This window comes from Pristis pectinata, chromosome 25, assembly GCF_009764475.1.
Source record: "Pristis pectinata isolate sPriPec2 chromosome 25, sPriPec2.1.pri, whole genome shotgun sequence".
NCBI lineage: Eukaryota > Metazoa > Chordata > Chondrichthyes > Rhinopristiformes > Pristidae > Pristis > Pristis pectinata.
In genome coordinates this window covers 28,696,648-28,720,626 of record NC_067429.1, presented here as the reverse complement: position 1 = coordinate 28,720,626, position 23,979 = coordinate 28,696,648, and the positions used below count along the sequence as shown (strand labels likewise).

The 23,979-nt window shown below is 42.2% G+C and overlaps 1 protein-coding gene across 8 annotated transcripts in view; it reads right to left on the bottom strand.

Annotated features, from left to right (window-relative positions):
- tlk2 (tousled-like kinase 2) overlaps nt 1-23,979 on the bottom strand; it is a 136,436-nt gene that overhangs the window by 52,315 nt on the left and 60,142 nt on the right. For all 8 annotated transcript variants that reach the window (XM_052038450.1, XM_052038448.1, XM_052038447.1 and 5 more), the window contains 2 exons: nt 21,789-21,881; nt 8,492-8,602 (listed from right to left, as the gene is read on the bottom strand). In XM_052038450.1, the coding sequence (XP_051894410.1) occupies nt 8,492-8,602; nt 21,789-21,881 (204 nt within the window). The remainder of the gene's footprint in view (nt 1-8,491; nt 8,603-21,788; nt 21,882-23,979) is intronic.

Here is a 23,979-nt window from a genome sequence, read left to right as displayed (position 1 = left end):
CAATCACTGCAACAGAACGGGGAGGGGGAGAATTACCTGCACACTGTATTAGAGGAGGCAGTAACTCCCTTCAGATTAACCACCTCTAAACTGGCAAATTGTCAGGGACAAGATGGTGTGATTGCAGAAGAGGCCAGTAGAGGAATCCAGAGGAGCCTCAGCCCTTACCCTTGTCCAACAGGTACAAGTTTCTTGCTCTGCGTGGACGATGGTGGGGACTGCAGGGAGGATATGCAAACTGCCCATAGAATTGTGGGACAGGGAACCATTCAGGGGTAGGGGTGGGGTTGGCAGCAAGAAAAGAGAAAAGTAGTCACAGGGGAACTGACCCCGTTCTCTGCTGTAAAGACAGACAGTCCCAATAGGTATGTTGCCTGCCTGGTGCTAGGGTTAGGGACATCTCTTCTCTAGCCAAGAACCTGGAGTGGGAGGATCCATGTAGGTAGTAAAGACACAGGTTGGACTAGGAAGAAGGTCCTGCTGAGGGAGTAAGAGGAGCTTGAGGAAAGATACCCGAGCGATTTGCAAATTGGCAAAGGGTAAATAGGATTAGGGAGGTAAACGTGTGGCTTGAAGCTTGGTGTGAGAGAGATGGGTTCCGATTCATGGGACACTGACACCAGTACTGGGGAAGGAGAGAGCGGTTTCAATGGGATGGGCTTCCCCTTTTCCTATCTCCGGTCCTGAAGAAGGGTCCTGACCCGAAACGTTGACCGCCTGCTTTTCTCCACGGATGCTGCCTGGCCTGCTGAGTTCCTCCAGCTTCATAGTGTTTTTCATCTAGATTCCAGCATCTGCAGTCCTTTGTTTCTTTAACAGGAGATCTTGTGGTTATAGATTCCCTACAAGGTAGTGTCCACGATATAAACAGAATTCCAAATGCAGTTTGAGTGTGAATACCACAGGACCAAAACCACCGTCTCCAATTTAATGAAGGACAATTATAATGGGGGTATGAAGATAGATTTTTCAAAGGTGGACTGTGAAAATATGGTAAAATGAGGCCAGTAGATGAACAGTGATATATTTAAACAGCTGGTCCATCACACTCAGCAGGAATTTATCCCGTTTAAAAAGAGGGATTCCATGAGAAAGGCATAATCTGGGGTTAACAAAGGAGGTCAAGGATAAGGTTAAATTGAAAAGTGGTAGCCAGAGGACTGGGAAGATTTTAGAACTCAGCAGCGAAAGACTAAAAAACCAATAAGGGAGAAAATTGATTTTGAGTGGAACTTGTGTGCCACATCAAAACAAACAGCAAGTGTTTCTAGGGATGTACGAATAGGAAGGTGACAACTAAGGTAGCTGTGGGACCTCTAGAGAATGAGGCTGGGAAATTAATAACAGGAAACAAAGAAATGGCAGATTTGTTAAATTAATGTTTTGTTTGCATCAGTCTTCGCCATTGAGAACATTGCAAGTATCCCGAAGGTTACAGATAAGCTAACTTCAAGTAATAATGCAGAACTTGTAAAACGACAATCCCAAAGACAAGGGATCAAGTAGTAGAGAAACCCACAGGGCTAAAGGTGAACAAATCACCATGACCCAAAGACCTGCACCCAAGGGTTTTAAAGGGAGTGGCTGCAGAGATAGTGGACCCATTGTTGAAATTTTGCAAAATTTGTTAAAATCCGGAAGGGTACCAGAAGATTGGAAAACAGCCAATGTGACTTCATTGTTCAAGAAGGAAGGCAAAAGGCAGGAAATTATAGGCCAGTTCGTTTAACATTGATTGTTGGCAAGGTGCTAGAGTCAATAATCAAAAAGGAAATAACTAATCATTTAGGAGAGCTGAAATAATCAAATCTGGTCAACATGGTTTTAAGAAAGGTAAATGATGTTTGACAACTTTGCTTGAATTCTTTGCATGTAACAAGGAGAATCGATAGAGGAATACCTGGAGATGTAGTGTATTTAGGTTTCCTAAAGGTATTTGACAAGGTGCCGCTTAAGGGGCTGGCACATAAATTAAGCGCCCAAGGTACTGGAGGAAGCGTCTTAGCATGGATTAAAAACTGGCCGTCACATAGAAAACAGTTGGCATAAATGTGTCATTTTCCAGCTGGAGGGATGTAACTGCTGGAGTACCCCAGGGATCGGTTCTTGGCCCTCAATTGTTTACTATTTACATTAATGACCTGGAGGAAGGAAGGGTACGCAAGGTTTCCAAATCTGCCGATGATATGATAATAGGTGGAAGGCACGTTGTGATGAGGATATTGTGATTCTGCAATGGGATATAGATAGGTTGGAGTGAAAATCTGGCAAATGGAGTTTAAAAGTGGGGAAGTGCGAGGTCACGTACTTTGGTAAGAGTAAACGAAAGGCAGATCATCTAAAGTGGAGAGAGTGAGTGAAGTTCAGAGAGATCTTGGTGTTCTAGTGAATGAAACACAAAGCCAGCAGGCAGGTCCAACAAGTAGTTCAGGCAGGAAACAACATGTTGGCCTTATTGCGAAGGAGATACAGTTTAAGAATAGGAAGGTTATGTTACAGTTGTACAGGGCATTGGTGAGGCCACACCTGGAATACTGCACACAGTTTTGGCCCTCAGCTAAGAAAGGATATAGTAACATTGGAAAGAGCCCAAAGGAGATTCACCAGGGTAATTCCCCAGGGATGAGAGGGTTGTCCTATCAAGAGAGGCTAGATGTTGAGATGTTGACATTAATGGAAGAGTCACAAACAAGGGGACACAGCCATAAAATAAGGGGGCAGCCATTTAAAATAAAGGTGTGTAGAAGTTTCTTCTCTCAGAGGGCAGTGAATCACTGGAATTCTCTGCACCATCCCCACCCGAGGTCGGTCGAGGCTAGATCATCAGATATATTTAAGGTGGAGATAGATAAGTGTTTGAAAGATCAAGGAATTGACAGTTATGGGGAACTGGCAAAGAAGGGGAATCGAATCCAGCATAGATCAGCTACGATCATTTTGGAATGGCTGTACAGGTACGAAGAGCCTGGTGGCCCACTTTTGCACCTATTTCCTTACGTCCTCGTGTCTTGCCTCTCTTGATAGTGCAACCCTCTCATCCTAGGAATGAGCCTGGTGAATCTCCTTTGGACTGCTTCCAACACTACTACATTCTCTTTTTTTTAAAAAAAATAGGTATATTCTCCATGGAGAAGCCTGATGCAAAATACCCATTTAACTCATTTGCCATCTTGTTTTCCATTATTAATTCCCCAGACTTACTTTTGAGAGGACCAAAAGCCGAGCTTCCGCTTTTCTAGGTAGCGAGGGCCATGACTTGGAGCGAGAAGCGGGAGCCATATAAAGACGTGAGTGTCAGGACCCAGTTCTTTTCCAGGCATTTCCAGACAATACAAGAGGCACAGCTGCGAATTGTTAGGTGATAATTGAATGGGAAATTAGCCAATTGGCAACAACCAATAAAAAGGTTGGGACAAGTGGAGGAGTCATTTTTGGAGTAGCCAGTGTTGGAGTGGGGAAGCTGAAGCCTTGACTCAAGAGGCTAAGGTAAGTTTCTATTAATTCTTTTCTTTGTTTCTTAGTGCCTAGCTGAAGTGGTGACAATGGATCTAAGGTCAGTGGTGTGTTCTTCCAGCCAGATGTGGGAAATCTCAAATCTCCCTGATAGCTACATCTGCAGGAGATTCAGCCAGCTGCAACTCCTCACAGACAGTGTTAGGCAACTGGAACTGGAGCTGTAGCTGGATGACCTTCAGCTCATACAGGAGAACGAGGGGGGTGATAGATAAAAGCTACAGGGAGGTAGCTACAGCTAAGTTCAAAGTTGCAGGAGGCAGGTAGATGGACTGTCAGGAGAGAGGAAGGGAATAGGCAGATAGTGCAATAGTGATAGGGGACTCTAAAGTTAGGGAAGCAGACAAGAGATTCTGGATGTGAAAGAGACTCCCAGATGGTATGTTGCCTCCCAGGTGCCAGGGTCAGGGACATCTCAGATAGGGCCCATAGCATTCTAAAAGGGGGAGGGTGAGTGGGCAGAAGTTGTGGTACATGTTGGTATCAATGATGTAGGTATGAAAAAAGGTGAGGTCCTGAAAAGTGAATATGGGGAACTAGGTAGGAAGCTGAAAAGCAGGACCTCAAGGGTAGTAATCTCTGGATTGCTGCCTGTGCCATGCACCAGAGAGGGTAAGAATAAATTGATTTGGCAGATGTCTGCATAGCTGAGAAATTGGTGCCGGAGACAGGGTTTCAGATTTATGGATCATTGGGATCTATTCTGGGAAAGGTATGACCTGTACAAAAAAATAGTTACACCTTAACTGGAGGGGGACCAATATCCCTGTAGGCAGGGTTGCTAGAGCTGTTATGGAGGATTTGAACTAGTTTGGTAGGGGATGGTATTTGTTTATTATTGTCACTTGTACCAAGGTACAGTGAAAAACTTGTCTTGCATACTGCTCATACAGATCAATTCATTAGTGTATTGAGGTAGTACAGGGCAAGTCAGAGGATGGGGCAGTTGGTGTACAGGTTGATGGCAGTTTGTAGAGAGACTAAGGATTGGCAGTTGACAAGGTAAAATTGCAGTTAGTTGGATGGGTTGAAGTGTCTATTCTAATGCAAGGGACAGGAACAAGGGTGATGAACTTGGAGCACAGATCAGTATGTGGCCATTACAGAAAGTTGGCTGTCTCAAGGGCAGGGATGGCTGCTGGATGTTCTGGGGTTTAGATGTTTCAAAAGGGATAGGGAGAGAGGTAAGAGGTGGGGTAGTGGCATTGCTAATTAGGGATAGTATCACAGCTGCAGAAAGGGAAGATGTCCTGGAGGGATTCTCTACTGAGTCAGTGTGGGTAGAGGTCAGAAATAGGAAGGGAGCAATCACACTATTGGGAGTATTCTATAGACCGTCCAGTAATGACAGATTGGGAGGCAGATTTTGGAAAGGTGCAAAAACTGCACAGTAGCGTAGCGGTTAGCGTGATGTTATTACAGTGCCAGCAATCGGGGTTCAATTCCCATCGCTGTCTGTAAGGAGTTTGTATGCTCTCCTGTGTCTGCGTGGGTTTCCTCCGGGTGCTCTGGTTTCCTCCCACATTGCAAAGATGTATGGGTAGGTTAATTTGGGTTTAAAATGGGCAGTGCGGACTCATTGGGCCGGAAGGGCCTGTTACCATGCTGTAAATAAAAAAAATTTAATAACAACGGTGGTGGTATCATGTGTATTTAACTTTGCTAATTGATTGGCACCTCAGTGTAAAAGGTTTGGATGGGGTGGAATTTGTTGGGTGTATCCAGGAAGGATTCCTGACAATATATAGACAGGCTGACTAGAGGAGAGGCTGATCTGGTACTAGGCAATGAACCTGGTCAGGTGTCAGATCTCTGTGGATGAACATTCGAGACTGACCAACTCCAACTTTTACCCTTGCCTTGGAGAAGGAGCGGAGTAGATGTATGGGAAAGTATTTGGTGGAGGGGGAATTATGATTCTATTAGGTAGGAACTTGGGAGTGTAAATTGGGAGCAGATGTACTGAAATACACAATGGAAAAGTGCAGGTTGTTTAGAGATCACTTGTATATGGTTCTGGATAGGTTTATCCCAGTGCAGGAGGAAAAGGATGGTAGGGTGAAGGAACCATGGTTGACAAGAGATGTGGAATATCTAGTGAAGAGGAAGAAAGAAGCTTGCTCAAGGTTTTGGGGAGCAAGGATCAGACAGAGCTTGACAGTTACAAGGTAGCCAGGAAGGTGCTTAAGAATGGACTTGGAGAGCTAGAAGGGGGCATAAGGAGGCCTTGGTGAGTAGGATTAAGGAAAACCCCAGGATGTTCTCTTCATGTGAAGAACAGGAGGATGACTAGAGTGAAGGTAGGACTGATTAAGGACACAGGAGCAAACATGTGCCTGGAGTTGGAGGAGGTAGGGGAGGTCCTTAATGAATACTTTGCTTCAATATTCACCTGAGACACCTTGACATTTGCAAGGACAGCATAAAACAGGCCGATAAGCTAGAACATGTCAATGTTAAGGAGGATGTGCTGAAATTTTAGAAGAACATTAGGTTAGACAAGTCCCCAGGACTGGATGGGATATATCCCAGGATACCATGGGAAGCGAGGGAAGAGACGAGCCCTTGGCAATGATCTGTGTCCTCATTGGCCATAGCAGTAGTACCAGATGATCGGAGGGTGGCAAATGTTATTCCTTCTTTCAAGAAAGGGAGTAGGGATAACCCTGGGAATTGTAGACCAGTGATTCTTATTTCAGTGATGGGCAAGTTATTGGGGAAAATTTTTAGGGACAGGATTTGAGCATTTGGAGAAACATAGGCTGATTAACAATAGTCAGCATAGCTTTGAGGGGAAGTTCATGCCTCAAGCCTGATTGAATTCTTTGAGGATGTGACAAAACACTAAGGGTAGAATAGTGGATGTGGTGTATATGGACTTTAGTAAGGTGTTTGACAAGGTTCCCCATGGAAAGTTCATTCAGAAGGTCAGGAGGCATGGGATCCAGGGAAACTTTGCTGTGTGGATTCAGAATAGGCTTACCCATAAAATGGGGTGGTTGTACATGGAGCATTTCTGCCTGGAGGTCAGTGACCAGTGGTGATCTGCAGGGATCTGTTCTGGGATCCTTGCTCTGATCTTTTTAAATATGACTTGGATGAGGAAGTGGAAGGGTGGGTTAGTAAGTTTGCAGGTGACATGAAGGTTGGTGGTGTTGTGGATAGTGTTTAAGGTTGTCGAGGATTATAACAGGACATTGATAAGATGCAAAGCTGGGCTGTGAAGTGGCAGATGGAGTTCAACCTGGAAAAGTGTCAAGTGATTCACTTTGGAAGATTGAATTTGAAGGCAGAATACAGGGTTAATGGCAGGATTCTTAGCAGTGTGAAGGAACAGAGGGATCTTGGTCTGAGTCCACAGATCCCTCAAGGTTGTCAGGCAAGTTGATAGGGTTGTTGAGGAAAGCATATGGTGTGTTGGCCTTCATTAGTTGGGGGATTGAGTTCAAGAGCTGCAAGGTAACATTACAGCTCTATAAAACCCTGGTTAGACCACACTTGGAATATTGTCTTCAGTTCTGGTTGCCTCATTATAGGAAGGATGTGGAAGCTTTAGACTAGGTGCAGAGGAGATTATCCAGGATACTGCCTGGATTGGAGAGCATATCTTATGAGGATAGGTTGAGCAAGTGAGGGCTTTTCTCTTTGGAGTGGAGGAGGATGAGAGGTGACTTGATAGGTGTACAAGATGATGAGGCAGAGATTGAGTGGACAGCTAGAGACCTTTTCCCAGGGTGGAAATGGCTAACGTGAAGGGGCATAATTTAAGGTGATTGGGGGAAGGTACAGGGGGATATCAAAAGTTTTCTTTCTGCAATGGTGGGTGCAATGGAATGCACTGCCGGGGTGCTGGTAGAGGCAGATACTTTAGGGACATTTAAGAGACACTTAGATAGGCACATGGATGATATAAAAATGCAGGGGTATGTGGGAGGGAATGGATGGATTGATCTTAGAGTAGGTTAACAGGTCAGCAGATCATTACAGCCCTTTGGCCCACAATGTTGTATGTTCCCATATCACCCAAACAATGAATCAGAAAATTATTTTGGATTTCTTGGAGAGTGATCTGTGGCCACATGATTCAGGTAGCATTTAAGTCAGTATCTCTCTCTGGTCCAATGGCTTTAGATTCAACTTTCCTTCCATGTCTTGAGCAAAATTTAGCCTGCCCATCCTAGAGCAATGATGAGGGAAAGCTACAGTGACAGATGCACTCTTTTAGATTTGACATTGGACCAATGTTCCATTTGACTGTGGGGGAATACAAAGTATTCCATGACATGACTTAAGGCAAAAAGAGTTCACCTAGCTGTTCTGGTTAATATTTATCTCAAACAACAAACTAAAAATGTTATCTAATCATTATCACACTGATGTTTGTGGGAGTCTGCTACTATAGCTCCTTCATTACAATGACCACTGTTGTAAAGAATTAATTGACAAAGCACTTTTTGAATACTTTCAGGGTGTAGTAGACTGTATAAGTGCAAGTCTGAAGCAAGAAATACTTGTACTTAACAACATAGCATCTTCCACAACCATTTACCCCAAAGCACTTTACAGCTAAATTCTTTTGAAGTGACAGCACTGTTACAATGCTCCACAAACATTAACTGAAAACAGGTCAAAAATCACTTCAGTGAGTGATTAATTCCTAGGATATCAGGTTGACATACCCAGCTCCTTTGTTAAACAAGTATTTTTTTTGCATCCCACCAGCTTAACTTGCCACTACCCATTTTGAGAGAATAGAAATGGTTGGTTTAATGCAAACAAATGATGCCACATACCCCAGTGTGTCCCTAACCAACCTCCATGCTGGTGAGAAAACAGATTCATCTCAAACTATCAAAATTCTCCCCATTTACTTCAAAATGGGTCAAGGACAGTTGGTAAATGTGAGAATTTTCCTCCATTATTCCCCCACAGACCAGTACCTTCATGTGAAAAGTCTTGTATAAAAGGCTCATCGTACCTTTTCTATTAGCAGCTTTTTACTCATTGTCACGCATTTATTTAACCGTTCTTTGTATCTTTCAAGCATTTTCTGCTGTTCATCTATTTGTCGTCTTAAGTCACAATTTGCCTGAAACACAAAGAAAATCAATGAGCCACTGCTACAGTTACAAAAAAAACAGCATCAACCGCTATCCTGAAAGTTAATGACAAAACAATAGCAAAGTCATAATGATTCACTGCATTAAAAGGTGCAACATATCTTATTGCTGAAAAGGCAGCAGGAAAAACTGCTGCCTTTCAATATTAGATTAGAGGTCCCTAACTCTTGGGTAAACTCTGCTACTAAAAAAGGACTTAAATGTAGACACCACAACTTTTTTGGACAGTATTTTTACTTTAAATCTAGCCTTAACCTATTTTTTTTTTTACACACATTAGTCAATACCCAAAAAAGTGGGGATGGGCAAATAAAAGAAAAACTAAAAGGTCTGGGGGCAGAAGAATCATCATCTGAAATTCTTGAACCAAGGTGTCCAGAAGGTTGTAAAGTGCTTGGTTAAATGGCAAGCTGATATTTCTTGAACTTGTGCTGAGATTCACTGGTGCAAAATGAGAAGCAAGAAATTAGTGACAGGCAGGCAAAAGACAGGTCACACTTACTGATCATGACACAGGTCGTCACCACTCCCCACAGTGCAACCCCATTCCCCCCTTCACTTCCCTGTGGCTCTGCAACTTGCTCTTTCAGATGCCCATCAATTCCCCTTTTGCCACTTATGTTGGGGTAATGCAGTGCCCAACCAGCTCATCTTTGAGACATGGGAGGAAATCAGAGCACCTGGCAAAAACCCAGTCACTGGGAGAACAAACTCCACACAGACAATCTCCATGAACCTGTGTTCAGTGCTAATGTGCTGCACCACCATGCTGCTCAAAGTATCCTGCCAATCAATGATAGTACATCAGTCTGATTCTGTGCCTGCAGCATATTGAACATCTGAAAAATCATGCAGCCTGCACAATTGAACTCATGACTAGTCCATAGCATTAATCCTGTTCATCAGAAAAGCTGTCAATTACTGGCACAGAGCTGACAGAGGCCACTTGTGGAAGACTTGCAGCTGAGAGACACCTACTGAAAAAGTAACATGAATCTTTCCTCCATAAATGCCTTTGCTTTCCAATTATGAAGTAGCCCATCACATTAATTTGGAGCAGTGTACTATGACACACTACATTCTGCACAGGACAGACTAGGTGCTCATTTATCAAAAGGTGATACTACTAGCTGATTGAGAATAATTACAATCATTCAAATTCAAGCATCAACATTCCTTGCTTTAAGATAAATTTTATTAGAAAATACTACGAAATACTTGTAAAAATGAAAACATTTCCTACTTCCAAACAAAGAAAAAATTTTCCAAATGTAAACAGCACTTGCCCTAATAAGCATTCTGACAAACATCCATTATATCCCTTCCTAATTACAACTAAGTTTTTTTTTACAAACAAGACTTCAATGCCATGCATCATGTACAGAATGGTAACCACCATACAGATATTGCCACACCTTAGTTTGTGACATAACATCCTAGGGATCTTAACCAGAAAAATATACCCAAAGTATCCATGCCCAAAAAAGTGGTTAAAACTTGTGTACTAAATGAATCCAAGTTTACATTTTACTTAAAGCAGATACCCAACACCAGCATTTTTACATGAACAGTACACACCCATGTCACTGTTTGGTACTTTGATTGTAACAGGATTAGTGATGAAGAACCAGGTCTCGGTAACTCAGATGCAACAGTTCATGGTCAGAGTTCAAGTTGCTTAGAACAGTCAGGCTGTTCACAATTCATGTGCACATTCAATTCTCCAACTGTTACTGGCCTTGCATCTGCCCAAACTTCAGACTGTGCTCCTTTTCCATAAGTTAGTACATACACTGTGGTTGTCAAGATCATGTGTCACTGAAGGTGCTAGGAAGTACATCTGTAATCCTGTATCACTAGTGGAACTTTACATATTCCTGGCTACTGCCTTTCAGCCCACAACAAATCACCCTTTGAATTGAATCTCATTCCATGTTTAAAAGGACTCCTTTCAAAAGTACAACACATCAGGTTCGGGCTGCACGACAAGCTTGGTTTTGTTTCTGGACCTGTGGCTGTTGAAGTTACACCACTACTTTCTCTTTTGTGCTCATGGATTTCTGGCATGATAAGCTGACAACTCTGCAAAGCATAGATTGCCCGACTAACCTTGTTTCCTCAATTCCAGAGTACACGTGTAGGCGCACACCTCCCTTGGACCTACAGAACACCAGCAGTGAACTTTAAATCCTAGATCCAGAGTGAAACCTGCATCCACGCCAAATTAGCAGGAGTCTTTAGTTATGTTACAACTAGGTTAACTCATCCTTAAACTTTCCTTTAGCATGTGTAATGCTGCTCACATTTCACATTTGCCAGAGAACCACTCCACCTTAACCAAAGTCTGATATATGTACTGACAGGCCTTTGAAATAGACACATACAGCGGCATGCAAAGGTTTGGGCACCCCTGATCAAAATTTGTTACTGTGAATAGCTAAGTGAGTAAAAGATGACCTGATTTCCAAAAGGCAAAGTTAAAGATGACACATTTCTTTAATATTTTAAGATTACTTTTATTTCCATCTTTACAGTTTCAAAATAAAAAGAAAAGGGCCTGAAGCAAAAGTTTGGGCACCCTGCATGGTCAGTACTTAATAACATCCCCTTTGGCAAGTATCACAGCTTGTAAACGCTTTCTGTAGTCAGCTTTGTCAGCTTTTTTGTTTAAACAGTGTGATGTTTGCTTCCAGAATTTGCTGGTATTTAACTGTTTTAATAGTTGGAGAGGTGTTCTTTTCGTGAAATTCTGCGCCCTTTTTTCTCCTAACTTTCCTGTGTCCTCACCACAAAATTCGGTGTCAGAAGTTTGCAAAGGAACATCTAAACAAACCTGATGCATTTTGGAAACAACTGATGATCGATCATGCTTTAGGCTTGTGTTGCAGCCAGTGGCACAGGGAACATTTCACTGGTAGAGGGAAGAATGCATTCAATTAAATACCAGCAAAATCTCCCAAACAATTGAAAGACTCTTAGCTGACTGCAGAAAGTGTTTACAAGCTGTGATACTTGCCAAAGGGGGTGTTACTAAGTACTGACCACATAGGGTGCCCAAACTTTTGCTTTGGGCCCTTTTCCTTTGTTATTTTGAAACTGTAAAAGATGGAAATAAAAGTAGCCTTGCTTAAAGTATTAAAGAAATGTCATCTTTAACTTTGCCTTTTGGAAATCAGGCCATCTTCTACTTAGCTATTTGCAGTAACAGAAATCTTGACTGGGGTGCCCAAACTTTTGCATGCCACTGTACATTTAGAGGCAATGCTGAAACTAACACCACTTAAGTATTCTGCAAAGAGGATTGTTTTCAAAACTCTCTCCTTGGACTGCCATTTGCTATTGTTCAACACCAATCACAGCACCTCAATCCTGTCTGCTGTCCATGATTTTGACCTAGCAGCCAAGGTGTTGACAATTATTGGTGCTAAACTCAATACCCTTGCAGAGAGCCTGCACTGGTGTTTATAGCTTTCCACTTAACCATCAATACAGGAATTGGTTGATTTTTTTTTTCCCCCTCCCAATTCCATCACACTGAACAATATAACTGGAAAGGGAAAGGCCAATTCACCACCTGAGGACTGGACCAGACTAGGCCAGACCACCACAGACCCAGATTGCTGCACAGACAGAAGGACCACAGTTTCTGGTTGGTTGTACCCAATTGTCTGGGTGCAGAGAGTCTATGATATCCAAACTGTGAAAGTCTCAACAATTTATATCCCAAGATCCAGTGACCAGAATGCTTGACAGCCCAAAGGCAGTTTTAAAAAAAAATTGAGAAAATGCCTTTTCCCACAGAGTCAGTGACATTTTTCAAATGAATCCAAAGGGCTGAATGTGAAGTGCATCCACATCTCTTCAACAAGTGTCTGGGCTGGTGTCTGATCTTGGATTTGTGTGAAAGTCTGAGACATTGAGGCATAAACAGCAAGTAGCTGGCTGTAGCCACAGACCATCAGTAAGCCAAATTGACTCAATGTTTTCACTTTTTCTTTACTGAAAAGTGGCATGAGGCCACTGCTTATTGCTGGCTTCTAGTTCAGACAAAAGCATGGATCAAGGTAATTGCTGAAAAGCAGAAAAGGAAACTGCAGATGCTGGAAATCTAGGGGGGGGGGGAATGCTGGAAATATTCAGTGCTAGAGCAGTGTTTGGGGAAGGGGGAATGGGGGAGGGAAAGGTGGACATTACACACTAAGTTGCAGAAAAGAGGAAAGCATGGAGAGAGAAAGCAATCTGAGAAACAATGACAACTTGGTGCCAGGTCTGAGGATAATGAAGGGTTATTAAATAGGTGATTTGTCAGGAGAGATGTAAATAGGAAATGAATGAGGACGGGAAAAGAAAATAATACTGGAGCTGAGATACAAACAATGAAGTTGCTGGAAATCTAATAAGAATATTGGAAATAACCAGTCTGTGGAGAAAGAAAAGTGAATTATTGACCTGCAATGTTAACATTTCATTTCAGAACCAGGGAAGTCTGGTTATCTTAAATTGGTGTAATCAATGTTGAGCCCTGTTGGCTGTAATATGCCCAGTCAAAAGACACAGTCCTGTCCCTTGAGCTTACTCTGTTCCAAGGGTAGAGTGAGATGGAGAAAAAGTGACAGGCAACTAGAAGCTTGGAGCCTCTGGCAGACAGAGCAGAGATGTTCTGCAATGTGGTCACCCAATCTGTGTTTTGTTTCTCCCAATGCAGAGGACATGACTTTGAATACCAAATGCAGTACAGTGTATTGGAAGTAAGACAAGTGAATTGCTGCTTTACCCAAAAGGAGTGCTTGAATCCCTAGATGGTGGAAGGGTAGGTGTTGCCTCTTTCATGACTGCACAGAAATATTTCATAGGGTGACAAGTAGTTATTGGTGTAAACAAGAGCAAATTGGGAATGGCAGATAGAACAGTCCCTTTGAGAAGGGAAGGCATATGGTGGTGGCAATATTGAAGTTGGCAGAAATTAGAGGATCTGTTTAATAGAGATTGGAAAATGGAAACAAGGATAAAAGGATGTGTACAGGAGAGGACAGTTTAAAAAAAATGGTGGAGGGGATATGACAGCTGAAGAAAAAGCCATACCACTCAGCACTGATGTGCAGATACCTCAGGCAGAGAGAATGGAGCCCTTTCAGGAAGCAGAGTAGGCAGTGATGCAGTCAAGATAGTGGTTGGAGGCTTTTAAGGGATATCCCTGGAGATGGAGGGGAGATGCACCATGTGAAATTGGTAGCAAAGAACAGCTGGAGGCTACACCAATGAAGTTATTAACCAAGATCCACAATTATTTTGACTGTGAAATTTATTCCAATGGTTCACCAACAGATGAATGTTTCTGATTTAAAAAATCATCTGCTTGCTCACCTTTTAAAAAAATTGAAATGCCTTATACTACTTGACAATGAATCCTAGATCCTTTTCAAAGATATTCCTTACAAGGCAGCATGATGGCACAGCAGTTAGTGGTGTTGTCTGTATGAGTCTGCACACTCTCCATGACTGTGTGGGCTTCTTGGTTCTCTGGTTTCCTCCCAGGTTCCAAAGACATGCTATTTGGTTAACTGGCTACTGATGGGGATACGTGAGTTGCAGGGGCACAGGGAAATGAGGGGGTAATGGGATTGCTCTCCTGGGAGCTGGCATAGGCTAAATGGCTTCCTTCTGTTATGTCAGAAGTGCAAGACACCTACAGACCTTGTACCAGCTCTAACCAGTGTTTGCTTGTTATATTCAACAACAAAATCCAACTAGGGAGATTCACCTGTACAAACATGTCTATTATTTCACCTCTAGTAGGGATGAAGGAATATGGGAAGTACCACATGCAAGCTTCAGTGAACCACAGACATGATTAATGATAAATAGTTAACCATGGTGCACTAACTTGCAAAGGAACAAGTTTATCAATTCAGGTTTCATTCAACTGGAATTCATGGAAAATGCCATCTATCCAACTATGAAATTTAAAAAATGTTGTCATCCTGCCACTAAAACCAAAATTCCAACAGATTCTTTCTGGTCATGTGATCTTTCATCTTCTGCCAAGTTTCATAGAACACTTTGTCCCACAATGATTTTAATGGCACTCGGTGGTGAATAGCCCTGACTCTAGTGCCATCTGATGGAAATAATGAATATAACAATCTCAAAGCAAAATGCTGGAAATGTTAAATCAGAAAATGATGGTTACACATCGGAGATCAGACAGCATCTTGAGAGAAACAGTTGACTTTTTGAGTTGATGACTTTCATCAGAACTGGCAAAAGCTTCAAGTTGCAACAAAAAGCAATGAGAGAACAAAAGGAAAAGGTCTGATAGGCTGCAGACCAGGAGAGAATGACAAATGACATTGGCACTTGCAGTAGCAGGGTAGTAATGGGCTGTCTGGATGATGTCCAAATACAAGGTTACAGAAATGAGGCAGCAATTTAAACATGAAATACCAGAAAAGGAGGAAAAAAATTAATGTGAGAATACAGAATATGAAATGTGGATTATCTAAAACTGCTGGATTCAAGACTTCAGAAAGGGGAAGTCAAGAGACCATGTGCCAGTTCTTATTGAGTCAGAGGGGGAAGAGTGTAAGTTGCTTCAAATTCCTGGGTGTTAATATCAGATGACCTGTCCTGGGCCCAGCACATAGATGTAATCATGAATGTGACACATCAGCACCTATTCTTACTCAGAAGCTCAGATTTGGCATGTCACCAAATACTCTAACAAACCTCTACAAATGCACTGTTGGAAGTATCCTGACTGGTTATATCATGGCCTGGTACAGCAATTTCAACACATCGGAACACAGGAGGCTGCAGAGAGAAATGGACACAGCCCAGGCCATCACAGGCACAGCCTTCCTCACAATTGACAGTATCAACAGGAGGTACTGCCTCAAGGTGGTGGCATCCACCAAGGATCCCACCATCTGGGTCACGCTAGTCTTCTCTCTGTAATTATCAGGTAGGATGTACAAAAGACTGAAGTCCCACTCCACGAGGTTCAGGCACAGCAATTTTCCTACAACCATCGGGTTCTTGAACTGACCTGCACAACCCTAACCCTACCTCAGCAGTGGAACACTACAGACCACCTCTTACACTACCATGGACTTGTATGTTTTTTTATTCCTCTTCACTGTCCTGTAGAACTTGGTGTTGTACAGAATATAAATTATACGAGTCCAGATGGCTGTAATGTAGCAAGTCAGAAGATGAGCTGCTGTTCTCAAGCTCACTTTGAACTCTTAGATAGTGTACGAGGCTAAAGACACAGGTCAGAAGGAGAGCAAGTTGTAGTAATTGCAAGGTCTGCATCACCCTTAAGGGTTGAACAGATGCGAAGAAAATGGTCACTTAATCTATATTTGTTTCTGGATGCAAGCACTGAATGAAACATCAAATCTGACAAAGCACAAGCAAATCACTTGTTCATCTGGAAGGATTTGCTTGGGTCCCAGGATGAGAGTTTTCCCTCCCTTTTCATCATTCCAAAAGGTTTTGACTGTGATGCTCTGGCCCACACTTCCATCTCTACTCCCCTTCCCATGCAACTACAGGAGCTACCACACTTGCCCTTTGATCTCTTCCCTTCCTTTCCTTTCCAAAGAATCCTGCTTTCGATGATCGTGATGTGGTTTCACCTACATTAGGGAAATCCTGTGCATTTTTAGATGACAACTTAGCAAAACACCTTCATTCAGCCCACAGAAGTGACCCTGAGCTTCTGGATGCCTGTCACTTTAACTCTCATCTGTGTGTCTGAGTGTCTCCAAGAAAGTTAAATGCCAGCTTGACGAAACATCACCTCAGTTTCCAATCCACTAAACTCAAAGTCAAATACAATTTCAGATTACTTCCCTCCTCATTTCCTTCACCACTGGCTGGCATATTGTTTATGCAAGACCCCTGCTGCAACTTCACTAGCTTGGGTGCTGCTCCTTGGCATACTCTTATATATTCAATTAACCAAGATTCTTCTCCTGAATTGATAATGAGGCACCTTTGCCACCATGTGTCATTCAATCTCACTCAGACTCCACCCCTCCAAAAACCTTGCCCTTTTAAAATTTATTTCCAACTTTCTGGTTTTGAAAGGTCATGAACCTAATGTTAACTCTTCTCTTCCCATCCCCAGAGCTGCCTCATTTGCTGAATATTTCTAAGATAGTCTGTTTTATTAATAAATACAAATTTTTGAATGGAACAGCCAGAGTGTATTAAATATAATTGCCCTACAATAATGCCACAAACCACCATACAGCTCAATTTTACCCTTCACATATGGACATAAACACAGCAATTCCAACATTTTTTGATTTTAATTTATGGTTTGTCAGCGGTTGAAGTTACTGCACTAGAAATCCAGAGGCCTGAATCAGAGCTATACAGCAAAGGAACAGGCCCTTCAGCCCACTATGTTATGCAGGATTAATGAAGCTAATAACACCTAATCCCTTCTGCCTGCACATGGGCCATATCCCTCCATTCTCTGCATATTCATGTACCCATCTAAGAGCTTCTTAAATGCCTCTATTGTATTTGACTCCAACACTCCCAGCAGTGCATTACATGCAGCCAAACACCCTATGTAAAAAAAAATAAACTTGGCCCGCACATCTGCTTTGAACTTTCCCCCTCACCTAAATGCATGCCCTCTATTATTAGAGATTTTGATCTTGGGGTAAAAAGATACTGGCCGTCTACTCTATCTCTGCCTCTCATAATTTTATAAACTTCTATCAGGTCTCTTCTCAGCCTCCTCAGAGTTTCAAGCAAGTCAAATAAAATAAAACAAAACTCTGGAATAAAATCTAGAATCAATAATAACAAGAGATTACTGGATTGTTGTTATTGTCACTGACGTCATTCTGAGATGCAAATTAACATCCCAGTCTGGCTTCTTTGTGATACCAGACCAACAACGATGTGGTTCATTCCTATACACCATTACAAAGAGTGTAAAATTTGACAGATTACCCCACATCAAATTAGGTACCAGAATTGACAAAAACAATACAACCCCTGCCTAGTCCTCTTCACAGTCATCTGGGTATGTGCCAAAAATATAAAGGGGTATAGACTAGTCAATCAACAGATGCAAATCCAAAACTCAAGATCCAAGATTCTTCCATCACCGTTCCTAATTTATGCCTCGTCCCAATGGTAGGACAGATTGATTCAGGAGGAGGGTTGGCTTGGAATCCTTAGTTTTGACTCTGAAGTCTTGTAGCATCAGGACAAATATGTGCAAGGAAACTTGCTGACCTCCCACAGTACTCCTCCATGTTGAACGGCACATGGAGCACAGAATATATTCTGGGTATGGGACATCGATGACCATAACTAAGAAATGCCTCAGTAGCACTGGTAGTGGTTAAGCCGATGGCATCCTGTAGGACACACATGCTAGACTGAGCTTGCAATAGATGGCAAGAGAATTAACCCGTGAAAAAAATAACTTTTACCTTGGACTCAATCAAACCAGTTCCTAGAACTGTGCTAAATAGGGCTGAATTACTATCATTACTGCAAGAATTCTCTCTCGTTGATACCCCCTTCCAGCTTCTTCCCTGAAACTAAATCCAGAGTTCTGTTGGACTTCCTACAAACCTGGCTGTAAAAGTTCTCAAATGCAATTTAGGAACTTTGTACCCTTTTACACTAGTTGGATCCAGGTAACTGAAACCCTACTATTATTGCCCTCTATTTTCCACACTTGTTTCCACCAAGAAAAAGTCCAGCCAACTTCCTTTGTCATCAGCTACCGTTGCTAAATCCCCAATCACCACTGGGTAGAAACTTAATATACATATAACAGTTACAAGAGCAACTTGAAGGCTGAAAGTTCTACAGCAAGAGACTGACTTGTATTTGGACCCCCATATCTACAAGGCAAGTCTAGAGTAAGCTGGAATATGATCCAATGGCCCAGAGAACTGCAGCTACAATATTTAACCATCTGGATCCCACCTAGAACCCATCCTCCTCCTCAAATGCTCACTTTTTCCACCACTACTGCATCATGACTTCAGAATGCAAATCCACCGCAGCAACACCTTCCAAATCTAACACCCCTTGAGCTGCAAGGCTAACCAGTACAAAGGGACACCATCAACTGCAAGCTCCCCTCCAAGCCGCATAGCTTCCAGAGTTGGAAATGTCATCGAGCCCTCATCGCAACAGCACTTGGTCCATAGCCTTACATGCATTGGCGATTCAAGTTCTGGTCTAGATACTTCTGAAGTGTTTTAAAGAGTACCTGTCTCCACCGTTCACTCAGGCAGTGCATTTCAGCTTTCAACTACCCTCTCAGTTACAAAGTTCTCAGATCCCCTCTAAACTTCTTACCCTGACCCTAAATCTCAGCCCCCTAATTTTAGATAGCTCTGCTCTGGGGATAGGTTTCCCATCATCTGCCCTATCTATGCACCTCAATTTTCTATGCCTCTATCAGGTGCCCTCTTAGAGTCCACCGCTCCAGGGAAAACAAACCCAGCTTATGCAGTTCTCTCCTCATAAGTGAAACACTCCAGGCAAAATCTTGGAAATTTTCTCTGCCAGTGCAATCACATCATCCCATTAATGTGGTGACCAGAACTGTAAGCAGTACTCCAAGCTGTGGTCTGACCAATGTTCTATGAAACTGTACTATAACCTCCCTGCTTTTATATCTAATGACCATGCTAGATTGATGCAAAATTCAACTAAATTCAATAATTCCCCTAAAAGGCCACTGCTGTCTGAAGTAGAGCCAGAAATCTGAGTTGGCAATCACAGATTTGCAAACTGAATAATGAATAATTAAGTACAAGGACAAATCAGTTTCTCAGCATCAAAGCTCTTGTGCAATCCTCACATTTCCAACAGTGGAAAGTCACATCAGGGGTTAAAAGAGATTCTGATAGCATGTTTACCTTCAGCATAGTCAGGTCAATTTGGCTTCAGCATCAGAGACTAGGCAACATTAAAGCAATCCCTCTGAGAACCCTCGCAGGCCTATGTGGACTTTCCTTTGCCACTCAGTGAACAGGCAGTCAGCTATGAAATCATAATTGCCCTGTCTACCACCTTCAAGATGGAGAACGAAAATTACCTGAAATGCAGGTTGGATCCTGCTGCAGCAGGAGTTAAGATTGGAAGCCTGTGACCAGCGGTGTACCACGGGGATAGGAGCTGGGACTTTGCCGTTTATTATATACATCAATCAACTGGTTGCAAATGTAGAAGGCATGATTATCAAGTTCACAGAGGGCACAAAGACGAGTCTTGTTTTTAATATTGAGGTGAGTAGTCTTTTTCTACAGACTGATATTGATCAGTTGCTAAGGAGGGCAGTGAAGTGGCAGATGGACTTTACATCTGAATAATCTGAGGTCATGCTTTTAATAAAGCTAGAATAAGTACAATGAACAGTAGCACTAAGTACTACCAAGGAACAGAGGAAGCTTCGTGTACATGTCCAAGGATCCCCAAAGACACCAGTGCAAAGTGATTGAAGCATATGGGACACATGCCTTCATTAGCCCAGGCAGAATTTAAGAGCGAAAAGGTTACGGTGCAACTACACAAAACATTATAGTTGGGCCACAGCAGGGGTACTGGGTACAGCTTTGGTCATCATGTTATAGGAAGGATGTGGCTGCAGTATAGGGGATGCAGAGGGGATTCATCAGGATACTGCCTGCAATGAAGAGGAGAGGCTGGGTTTATTTTCTTTGGAGAGGAGACTGAAGCACTAAAAATTATGAAGACAATTGATAGGGTAGATATGGAGATGCTTTTCCCCTTAGCAGAGGGATCTAAAATCAAGAAAGGGGAAGGGGCAAGAGAGTTAGAGGGGATTTGGGGAAAAAATTTCAAAGGATGGTTGAAATCTGGAACACATTCCATGAGGCAGTGGAGGCATCAGGTACTCTCACACATTATTTAGATTAACACATGAAATGCGACACATAATTCAACAGCATTACTTGCACAGTACTGAGGTTAAAAAAGAGATTCAGTGAAGCAACTCCCTCAAAAAAATACCAAGCAGCATGCTGGTAAGACTCTTGCTTGGCACTCTGATAGTTCTGTGAAGTAGGTGGTGTAAATCATTCATTGCCGTACAATCAATAGGTGGAGTTTGTGATACAAATGGTTAATTAACCAGATCCAGTTTGATCAGCAAACATTTAAAATGAAATGAATTATTTTGACATTACATTCATTTGATTAGTTGCACAAACTTCATATTTCTCCGTTGGACTGAATTTCCAAATGTGCTCAGGCCAAGCACGAACTCTGGATCAAATCTAAATCTGGCTGATACGTGTGGCTCAATGACATGCCTTCTTGGACATCTAAAGTTGCATTAGGGTACAAGGCAAAGGGCACATTCACAGTTCTGCTGTATTGGACAATAATCTGTGCATTTACTGCCATCTCCTACCTCATGTATTCAAGCATTACACCTCAATGGCATTTTTGCATATTTATAAACTGCTCTCTCTACAGGCAGATATCAGATTGTACCCTAATACAGTCTTAGAAATCAAACTGCTGCACTTTAAATGGCCCATTTGGCAGACCATTGGGGCATATGAACCAGGCAGAATCTAGATCTAATCCAGCGTCCATGCTTGGCATGAGAGTGGTTTGAAGTACCATCCAATGGAGAAATGTGAAGGGGGATCAAAAGGAAGTTTGTTTCTTGTGATTTTGTAGAAAATTGGGTTTTTTTTGGTACTATTTTAGGTCAGTTTCTATAGCACCTGGGGGACATTTGTAGTGTTACCCACAGTGCATGGTTTTTGAAGGTGTATTAGCTTTATAACTACTACTGGATACAACTTTAAAATTCATGTAGTTAAATGCTCAAGCCCATTACATCAGTGTTAGTAATTTAGCAGAATTAGTAAATCTATGCAATCCCTCAAATGATGCCCTTCTTAAGGTGCAGACTCCATAAACACTTTGCAAAAGAGGCGTGATAAACAGATCTAGATTAGGTCAAACAGATTAAAGGTGAAAAATGAAAAAACTACTTTGACTCTTTGGACACCATTTCCTTTGTGTTAGCTGTGAGTACTGTGCTAAGGTGTTACGTGATATTAAGCTGCACCTTTGCATCTTCATACATCAAAACACCCAGGCTTAGTTGAAAGAAACTTTTACCCGTAGTAAATCATCAATCCGGCCTTCCTTTTTTTCCAGGTCAGAATTTTTGCTGCTTTCCAAGGCAGTGAGCTTTTCCAACGTGAAGTCTGTCTGCAAACACACCAAACCATTTCCTTTAATAAGATTTTATACTTCTAGTTGACAAAAATTCATTTATTTCGGATTTAAAATGATCTAAATCAGTATCAACAACTTTTAGTTAGAGTTCCAAAATTTTATCTATCTAGAAAAATCTCATAATTTTTCCTACGATATCCGAATACTATTTTAGACCATGCCCCTTAACCCTCCTGGCAGCAATTCCATTTATCTTATCGGTTCCCTACATTATCTTGAAAACTTCAATCAAAACACCACTCCAGCTTGTAAATTCCAGTAAAGGCTACTCCAGTCTGTGTAATATCTCCCTGTAATGTGACACTCAGCATTTCAGGTAACACTATGCAATCCCTCCAAGGTTAAGCCAATCTCCCCAAGGCGTGGTACTCAGAAACCCTTGCGGTACTCAGAAACCCTTGCGGTACTCAGAAACCCTTGCGGTACTCCAGATGTGGTCAGACCTGGACTTAATTGTAACATGATTTCTATGCCCTTACACTCCCATCGTCTTGATAAAAGCATTCCATTAGACTGCTTAAATATTTCCATGACATTTGATGACCATGTTGACATCACTTTCTACCTTTTTAAGCATTATAGTAGTACTCTATCCAGTAATTTTTGGACCTTGTATTGCCATTGCAGAAATCTATTTGCCCAGTTTTAACCCTTTTGCTTAACCTCATTTCCCCTCTGTATGGGAATGCTTCAGTCCTTATTCCTCACAATTAACCCATCTCTGAATCACCAGCAAATATTGATACCTGGTTTTATAATCCCTGCATCTGCAGCATCAGTAAACAGTGAATTGTTTCATCAACAAAGATTCTTGCTGACCACCATTAGTCACACGTTGCCCTCCAAATGCCTGACCACTATCCCAGTTCCCTCACATGGCATGCAGCCAATTTCCTATCAAGGTCTATGATCTGATTTCAATTCATGTGATTTGTTACATATAACAAAATATGCAGGACTTTAATCATGCTCTCTAGAAGGACAAATAAATAAATTTACTGCTTTAGACAAAATATGTTGTCAGGAATGACCTCATCATTATATCTCCCTGTTGGCTCTGCAATTTGCTGAAGTATTCCATCACTTTATCCTTAATTACAAACCCAGCAATTTTTTAACAAACATTTAGAGCCATTTTACTTAATAGTATTACCTTAGTCAAAGGTTCTCTGAAATATGCATATCTTTCAAAGTTCCTTGAGATGCCCTGGATGCTAATGTAGTTCTCCAATATAAATATTAATATGAAGTAACAACTCAACACCCAAGTGAAACATTTACGTTCCCATTTCAATTAATTCAACGTGACACTGAACCCTTCTGCCACCATCTCCAGCTCTGTGCTCGTTCCTTCATGTCCATCACTCCAAACGGTGGACCTTTTCACCTAGCTCAGTACTCCTGATCCACCGGACACCTCCCTCTAGCCATTTACCCTCTCCAGATCTATTCATTGCTATATGCTGATGTGACATTAACCATCTTGACTTTTCTACTCCTCTCTCACACAGTAACCTACCCTCTTTGAACTTCTAGAACTCCATTCACTAAGAACCAACCCTGATATAGTCATCTAACCTGCTGACAAGGGTGGTGCTGTTGTGGTCTAGTGAACAGACTCCTTTCAGGCAGAGACCAGACATCAGTGCTCAGACACCTGCTCATCTCTCTTGAATCACGACCCCACCATTGGACAGTCTCACAAAACAATCTTGGAAACTCATTTCCCAGGAGATCTTCTCTGCAGCTTCCAGCCTGAAAGTGGCCCAACCTCACATAGCCACTTCATCTCTGTCCAAAATATACAGCAGAACCGTCCTTCCAGACCTAATGTTTCAGCCTGCTCTTGCCCCACAAACTTGTTTCTTCCTACCTTCACTCTATCCTCTCTCCTCTGGTCCAGTTCCTTCCCATTCATCCATGACACCTTTAACGCCCTTCAACCACTGACGTTTCCCATTCCCTGGTCCCAACAGACTCATCTTTACCATGGACGTACAATCCCTTTACAGCTCTATCCACATCAGGATGATGTGAGGGCCCTCCACTTCTTCCTGGAGCAGAGGCACAA